The 8,605-nt window shown below is 53.6% G+C and overlaps 2 protein-coding genes across 2 annotated transcripts; one reads left to right on the top strand and one right to left on the bottom strand.

Annotated features, from left to right (window-relative positions):
• On the top strand, positions 1-4,399 carry LOC121357895 (cytochrome P450 4F4-like). Its single transcript, XM_041475593.1, is given in 8 exon segments — positions 1-65; positions 2,668-2,968; positions 3,332-3,398; positions 3,473-3,602; positions 3,673-3,822; positions 3,889-3,952; positions 4,037-4,119; positions 4,219-4,399. Coding segments are annotated over 8 exon segments (1,041 nt in total).
• Positions 4,400-4,748: 349 nt separating this feature from the next.
• On the bottom strand, positions 4,749-8,108 carry LOC121357897 (zinc finger protein OZF-like). The gene is made up of 2 exons (XM_041475595.1): positions 6,972-8,108; positions 4,749-6,790 (listed from the first exon to the last, which is right to left on the bottom strand). The coding sequence occupies exons 1-2, from the start codon at positions 7,030-7,032 to the stop codon at positions 5,529-5,531; spliced, it is 1,323 nt and encodes a 440-aa protein (XP_041331529.1). The 5' UTR covers positions 7,033-8,108; the 3' UTR covers positions 4,749-5,528.
• Positions 8,109-8,605: the final 497 nt, after the last annotated feature.

Raw genomic sequence — 8,605 nt, 5'->3', positions numbered from 1 at the left:
ATGGTGGAAGATGCAGTCTGCATGGGGGCCGCTGGTTTCCCTGTAAAGCGCATCAACATAAAGCCGTGAGACCGAGGCGCCGTTGAGGGGTGGTGCCCTGGAGCAGAAAGAGGGGAAGAGAGGACTGCCAGCGTCAGCTTGTTATAAGTATAAAGCTGGCTTTCATAGGCAGGGTTATGAATTGTTAATGATGCAATTTCATTCAAAATTGTTAATTAATATAATAGATTGTTCTACCTATGTTATGTAATAAGTTACGAAGTTAAATGTAGTATGAGTGTGTGCCCACTAGAGGGGGTAGTGAGAACTGGGTGAGGGAATTTTCTAGAAAGTTAACCCCTTGAAATGATGGCATCAATACAGACCTATGATTGGTAAACTAACCAAGCAATGAGATCCCAGTATTCCAGAGTGATTGGTCAGGCATGCACCATCTTTTGGACCAACCATGGAATGATATCAAAAGGAAGTTGGAGAAGATGGAGGATTGGCAGGAAAAGGGCTTGAGCGAATTATTGCGGGAAGCGTAGAAAGTGTATTTGAGGAGGAAAGAAGAGAAGATGAAATCAAAGGCAAGGATTATGATGGCAGAGGCCAGAGACAGCCAGGATAAGGAAAGGGAGGAACAAAAGGGAACGGAGAAACGGAGAAAGGAAGAGACCTGGGAACAGAATAAGGACCCCTGGGAGGGGAAGTGTTTCCACTGTGGGAAAGAGGGTCATTTCAGGAAGGATTGCTAGAAACGGAGAAGGCTGTACAGAGAAACCGCATTGGAGCAAGTGACAATTAGGGGTGTCAGGGGCTCTATCCCCTAGGGAAAATGGAGAATCATAAGATAGAGCCCTTGATAAACTTGGAAATAGGTCCCCAGGGGAAAGAATTTGAATTTTTAGTTGATACTGGGGCTGATAGATCATATGTTTCAAGAGTCCCCAAAGGATGTCAGTCAGGTAAAGAGATGTGTAAAGTAAGGGGCGCTAGTAATGAGCCACTGGAAGTGTCAGTAATAGAGCAAGTTACTGTTAAAGGAAATTCGAGAGGAGGATGTATGGATTTGTTATATATGCCCAAATTAGAATATAATTTATTAGGCCAGGACTTAAAGGTGCAACTAGGAATAGGGATAATCCCACAGGAACGACAGATGGTGGCGAAATTGATGGTGCTAAAATTGGAGGATGAAAAATAGACTGTAAAGCCTGGGCAGAAGAGGGAGGTTGTGGTCTCCTGGTCATAACCCGCATAGAAGAGAAAATGAAACTGGGAATCCCACCCATCAGGGTAAATCAGTATCCCATCTCAACAGAAGGGAAGCAGGGATTAACCGCAGCAATAAAGGAGCTCATAAAGGATTTCCCCGGGGAGTGGAGGGAACACACATCAGCACAGATGGCAGGAACGTCCTCCCATGGAGGTGGGAATATTCTGGATCAGCAGGCTCAAGCTGCCCAGTTTTGTGTTTCTGTAGATGGACACAAGTGTCAGAAGAGACTGAGAACCAGGAGGCCCCGCAGTGTCTCTGAGTGCCCTTGGTTCCAGGAGGCCCCACAGAGTCCCAGGGTGTGGTAGTAACCTCCTTTGTTATGAAAGGGTGGTGTTATAAGCAAAAGTAGTTTGTTCTGGTTGTTTCCCATGCACACTGGTTTGCCCAGAGATGTACCTTCCCATCCCCCTGTCCATCTACCTCAAGACCTACCCCTTATTCCAGATCCTTCCCTGCCACTCAGGGAAACCCTGCCCTCCTCCCTCGTCCATTACAGAAACCCCACCTTTATCTCTAGAATCTTCTGTGTCCATCTTGTATCCCTCGAATACCTATTGGTGTGCTCAGTCTACTCTCCTCCCCTGCTGTTCCCCTTTGGTTGTCATAGTGTGTACCCCGCCCTGTGCTCCTCCCCAGGTTCCCTCTATTGGGCCTGGTTTGCATCCTCCCCATGTTCGCTCCCCCGTACTTCAGCTGTTGTAACCCTGGATTTGCTGTCACTTGTCCCTGGACCCTCTCAGATATTAAAGCCTCTTGGGAACCTACACAAGTGATCCCTCTCTTTCCTTCACTCTGGATTCCTCGGCTCGGGACATCAGTAGCGGCACAGAGCAGCCTGCTGCTTCTGGGAGACAAGCAGCCCTGCTTGTAGCACCAGCCAAACCGGCCCAAAGGGCAGATAGGGAGTGGCCACTCTTGGCACAGGCCAGGAGACAGGGCTAGCCACAGACATCTCCGAGCAGCCACTGTGTCACCAGGGCCCCTTTGGTTCCATGAGGCCCCACAGAATCCCAGGGCCTTTTTGGCTCCATGAGGCCCCACAGAATCCCAGGGCCCCTTTGGCTCCAAGAGGTCCCACAATGTCACAAGGACCCCTGGACACCACAAGGCCCTGAGGTATCCCAATGGATCCTTGCTTCCATCTGGCCTCACTGTGTCACAAGGGCCCCTGGGTTACCTGAGACCCCACAGTGTCACAGTGTCCCCTTGTTTCCACAAGCCACAGGGTCACAATGGCCCCTGAGCATCTTTAGGCACCAGTGTGACAGCATCCCCTCAGCTCCATGAACTCCACAGTGTCACAATGTCCCCTTGGTTCCATTCAGTCCTGCAGTGTCACAATGATTCCTGGGAACCATGAGGCCCTGAGGGATCACAGTGGATGGTTCTATGAAACCCCACAGGTTGGCAGTCTCCTCTTGGTTCCATGAGGACCCATGGCCCAGCGAGTACATCCAGGCCATCCTGGAGCTGAGCTCATTGGTGGCCTGGCGCCAGCTCCAGCCACTTCTCCACCCGTGGTGGCTCTACAGCCTCTCCTCTGATGGCCGGCGCTTTGCCTGAGCCTGTGCCACTGTCCAGGCCTTCACTGCTGATGTGGTGCAGCGCCGGCGCCAGGCACTCCCCTGCCTGGGCCACCAGGCCTGGCTGGACAGCCACCGGGGACGCAGCATGGACTTCATCGACCTCCTGCTGCTCACCAAGGTGGGGCTGACTGGTGGCCATGGGGACATGGAAGTGGTCAAGAGGGTGGCTGTGGCCATGGGGAGATGATGATGACCATAGGGTGGTGGCCATGGGGGGACAGTGGTCAAGGGGATGGTGGTGGCCATGAAAGGGTTGGCCATAGAGGCCAGGAGGATGCTGGTGGCCATGAGGGACTTGGGCATAGACTGGTGGCCACAGGGGAACAGTGGTGGCCATGGCCAGCATTGACCATAGAGCTGGTGGCCAGTGGGATGGTGGTGCCCATAGGGTGGTGGCTATGGGGGAAGAGTGGTGGCCATGGATGGATTTGGCCGTAGACTGGTGGCCCCAGGTGGCCCATGGCTCATCTCGCCCCGGCAGGATGAGAACGGCCACACCCTGTCGGACGAGGACATCATGGCTGAGGCTGACACCTTCATGTTTGAGGGTGAGCACGAGCTCCCAGGGGCCACTGGGGAGGAGCCACTCCAGTGTCCCCTCACTCACCCAATGTCCCCACAGGTCATGACATCATAGCCAGTGGCCTGACATGGCTCTTCTGCAACCTGGCCAGCCACCCTGAGCACCAGGAGCGATGCCGCCAGGAGGTCCAGGAGCTCCTGGCTGGCTGGGACACTACGGACATTGAATGGTGAGATGTCCCCAGGGCCACCCCTGGTTATGTGGCTCGGGGACACGGTGCCACCCTCGCTTGTCCCCAGGGAGGACCTATCCCAGCTGCCCTTCACCACCATGTGCATCAAGGAGAGCCTGCGGCTGCACCCTCCTGTCACTGCTGTGTCCCGGCGCTGCACCGAGGACATCCCCCTGCGTGATGGCCGTGTCATCCCCAAGGGTATGGCATGGCCAGGGTGTCCCCAGTGTCACCAGCCACCCTCATCTGCTGTCCCTAAAGTGGCCATTCCCATCCCACCCAGGGTCATCTGCCCGATGAGCATCTACGGGACCTACCACAACCCAGACCTCTGGCCTGAGCCTGAGGTAGGGCCACCCTATGAGGCGTCCTTGTCACCATGGTGGTGACAGCTGTGTCCCCTCAGTGTGACTGTGCCGGTGTCACCCCAGGTGTTCAATCCTCTGAGGTTCAGCCCAGAGAACAGCAAGGGATGGTTCCCAGTGTCCTATATCCCCTTCTCTGCTGGCCCCAGGTATGTGGTGGAGGGGGAACAGGAGTGTCCCCAAGTGCCACCCCCATCCCTGGCTGGGTTCACAGTGGGGTGACACTCACAGTGGGGATGTGGTGGCAGGAACTGCATCGGGCAGAGCTTTGCCATGGCTGAGATGAAGGTGGTAGTGGCACTGACACTGTCCCGCTTCGTGCTGCAGAGGGACACGGCGAGGCCACCCCCGTGCCACAAGCCCGAGCTGATCCTGCGTGCCGAGGACGGGCTCTGGCTGCTGCCGGAGCCACTGCTGGGAGTGGCCTGAGGGACACGGGTCACCAGGACATGGGGACATCCCCCAAGGGAGGTGTCACAGCCAGGGGAGGAGCAGGGAATAAACGGGAGCATGAACGGGACAGTATTGTGGTGGTGGTGGGGATGTGTTTTCCTTGGTCATGGGACACCTCATGGTATGGACATGTCAACCCAGGGATTTGTCCCCATGTCCTCATCCATGGCCATACAGCCCCATGTCACCATCTATACCTGTGACACCCCCTCCATGCCCAATATTGCCACCTACTGCCATGACTGCACCCATGTCCTTGTCCATGTCCCCATCCCCATCCCCACCCATGTCCCCCAGTGTCACCATCTGAGTTTTAGTTGAATGTCTTTATTTTTACCCCAGTGTTGGGTGAAGGAATGAAGAAAAATGAAGGAAAATCAAGGCCAAAATAAAAGGATTTACGTGCCCATGCTGGCTGAGTATCCATGTGCCTGGGTGGGTAGAAAGAACCTTTTCTAGAGGAATTTCCACTCCATTGTCTCCAAAATCTTGGGTTTTTGCTCTAGTCCATCACCATTTGGCTGTGAAAGATGCCTATGGGCCAGAGAGAATTAGAATCATGGAATGATTTAGGTTGGAAAAGACCTCCAACACCATCCAGTATTCCTTGATGCCACCCGAAGAAACAACTGGATGCAAAAGGTGAGATATTTTTGGGGTCGAAAGTAAAAAAATGTGCTGTCCCCTATGAAATTCTGATGTCGGTTTGCATGCCAATGCAACTTTCTCTGGCTGTGTCCAAGTGTCCAAGGGGAGCCAGGAAGATGTGGAGATCACTAGCCAGGTGTCGTTCTAACATGGATCACCAGGACCATGGATCACCAAGTCTCTGTCCAACGAGGGTCACTGTGGACCATTCAGTGGGGGTCCTCCACTGGGGGATGGAGTTGGAGCAGCGCTCAAAGCTCTTCCCACACACGGGGCACTTGTAGGGCTTCCCTTACTGCTGCCTCTCTTGGTGCTGGGTCATGGCAGCGTTCTGGGAGAAGCTCTTCCCACACCTGGGACTCTGTTAGGGCCTCTCCCCAGTGTGGATCCGCTGGTGGGTGACGAGGGTGGAGTTCTTCTTAAAGCCCTTCCCGCAGTCGGGGCAGGGGAAGGGCCTCTATTCTGTGTGAATCTGCTGATGCTTGAGGAGACGGTATCTGCTCTGAAACCTCTCCCCACACTCAGGACACTCATAGTGCTTCTCCCCAGTGTGGATCCTGTGGTGGGCAATCAGGCCGGACCTCTGGCTGAAGCTTTTCCCACATTCCTCACACTTGTAGGGCCTCTCCCCAGTGTGGATCCTCTGGTGGGCAATCAGGGTGGAGGGCGCACTGAAGCTTTTCCCACATTCCCTGCACTTACAGGGCCTCTCCCCAGTGTGGATCCTCTGGTGGAAAACCAGATGACATCTCTGGATGAAGCTTTTCCCACATTCCCCACACTCGTAGGGCCTCTCCCTGGTGTGGATCCTCTGGTGCATAATCAGGCTGGAGTTCTCCATGAAGCTCTTCCCACATTCTGAGCACGTGTAGGGGCCTTCCCCAGTGTGCATTGTCTGGTGGATGATCAGGCGAGAGCTGTCACGGAAGCTCTTCCCACATTCCCCACACACGTAGGGTCGTATCCCAGTGTGGGTCATCTGGTGGAGTTTCAGGCTGGAGTTCCTCCTGAAGCCTTTCCCACATTCTCCACATTTATAGGGCCGTTCATTGGTGTGGATCCTCTGGTGGCAGATCAGGTGGGAGCTCATCTTGAAGCTCTTCCCACATTCCCCACACTCATGGGGCCGTTCCCCTGTGTGGGTACTCTGGTGGTTGATCAGGTGGGAGCTGATCCTGAAGCTCATCCCACATTCCCCACACTCATAGGGCCGTTCCCCGGTGTGGATCCTTCGGTGGACGATCAGGTGGGAGCTGATCTTGAACCTCTGTCCACATTCCCCACACTCGTGGGGCTGTTCCCCAGTGTGGATCCTCTGGTGGTTCATCAGGTGGGTGCTGATCCTGAAGCTCTTCCCACATTCCCCACACTCATAGGGCCGTTCCCCAGTGTGAATCCTCTGGTGGCAGACCAGAAGGTACCTCCTGAGGAAACTCTTCCCACATTCCAAGCACTGGTGGGGCTTCTTGCCATCATCACGCTGCTCATGGACCACCACCTCAGAGCTCTGGTCAGATCTCTGGCTGCCTTCCTGGCACAGGGTGGGTCTTTCCCCCTCAGAGCACCCTGGGCTGGCTTTGGAGCCCCTCCTCCTGCGGGATCTCCGGGGCTTTTCCTCCCCATTGGATTCCTGTGCTGTGCAGCCGCTCAAAACGGCCTCTTCCACGAGGTTCTGCTTTGGGGATTTGTCCTCCCTGCTCTCCATCCTCAGCTCCTTGTCTGCGGGAGGAAGGACAAGGAGAGGATGGGATTTGCTTCCATGCCAGAGGGAAGGAGAAGGAGATCCCCCCAATCCATCCCCAGCAGGACAGCGTTGGCAGCAGGGTTGTCCTGCAGCCGGGGGCTGTGCTGGGAGATGGAGCAGGAGAGAGGGAGAAAGGGGCAGTGACTTCTTCCTCACCTGCCGCACCTGCCTCAGTGTCCTGGAGCACCTTCCGCTTCCTCACAGCCTTCTCCTCCATCCAGAAAAGGTTTGGGAATGGGAAATCCTGATTTGGGGAAAAACAAGATGTGAGTGCATTGGCTTTGATGGTCCACTGGCCAAGTCCATCTCTAGAAGTCACTGGGTATCTGATGGCCAGAAATACCTCCAAAAATTCATTCAGTCCAAAAACACTCTCCTAGCAGTTCCCTGTTTCCAATGTCCTTACTTTGGGGTTATGGGGGTCCCTCTTCTCAGAGCTGCTGGGGGACCTGTGGGTCCTGGGCATTCCCCGCTCCCGGGTTCCTGCTCAGGCATGCTGAGGGGCTTTTGGGGCTCCCAGGGCTCATCCTGCCCTGATTCTGTGACAAATGTTTTTGTGATTCATGTCAATTGTCAATGGAATCAGCAAATGTTTCTATCTGCTGTGTTGAAAATAGACACTAAGAAAGATTTTGGAACTTTCTGACCAAATAGCCAAATAAAGCATTGAAATCAAAGAAGTATAGTAGAGTAAAAGAAATGAGGTACCAAGATGACTGATGCTTGGAATAAAATGTAGGTAGTTGTCGTAAAGCTAAGAGATATTGCAACAAAGCAACTAAATGCTTATGTATAAAAAAAGCTTGATGCACTTGACAAAATCATGTAGCAGACACTAGTGAAAGGCCTCCCTCCAGATGACCACAAGAAGGACAGGAATCAACGACCACCTGGAAAGATTATGAAACTGTGGATCCCAGCTTATTGATATTTGCTGATTTGGACTAACTGAGCACATTGGAAAATACTTTGTAGGCTTAAAAGCAGTATATATACTTTAGTGAACTTGTAAGTGGTGTGTGCCGTGAGTAGAGCAGTGACTCCCCGGCCACCCAGCGCTGCTGGCTTACTTTCGTTAAAATAAAAGAAATAGAAATAAAATCCAGATTGACTATTGAAATTTTATATCAATTAGGTGACGCCGACCTGATGCCCTGGGATCTCTCGGACTGAGGCTACTGCAGGGGGCACCCCACTTTTGTGGCCCGTAGAAGCCAATAGCCCAGGAGCTAACGGCACCACAAACCTGGTAAAGAAAGCAAGCAAGGGATTGAGCTCCCTGAGAACTGCACTTTAAATCACCTGCAATTCCAGGGCACGAAGATCCAGACAAGAGCAGCGGGCTGTGAGTATCGTTCGGCTGGGTGGACACGACAGTGTCTGAGTGAAAGCGAGTGAGAGAGACGCAATATTATCATGGAGCCATCGAGGAGTCCTTCTGTCTGCGCTCCCACCGCCCCGCGAGGGGCTCGGCCAGTGAAGGGACAAAGCGAGTGCTGTGAGACACTGGTCACCGTGGGTCAGGGGAAGAGGAAGACCTCTGGCTCAAGGAGCCCCCAGAGAGGCTCAACGAGCCCCCAGAGAGGCTCAAAGGGTCCCAAGAGAGGCTCAAGGTTATGGGGCCCCCAGAGAGGCTCTAAAAACGAGAAAGGGAGTGAATAACCAGAGATAGCCCCAGAACAGCCCCTGGGGTTAACAACTGCACATTGGGATGCAATGCCCTCTAGGAAGGGACAAAGCAAAGAAGAGATGGTCCTTTATTGTATGGTAGAGTGGACTAAGGAAGGAAT

Source organism: Pyrgilauda ruficollis, unplaced genomic scaffold, assembly GCF_017590135.1.
Source record: "Pyrgilauda ruficollis isolate IOZ18807 unplaced genomic scaffold, ASM1759013v1 scaffold357, whole genome shotgun sequence".
Classification (NCBI taxonomy): Eukaryota; Metazoa; Chordata; class Aves; order Passeriformes; family Passeridae; genus Pyrgilauda; species Pyrgilauda ruficollis.
Note: the sequence above shows the minus strand (reverse complement) of the source record. Positions and strands in the feature narration are given on the sequence as shown.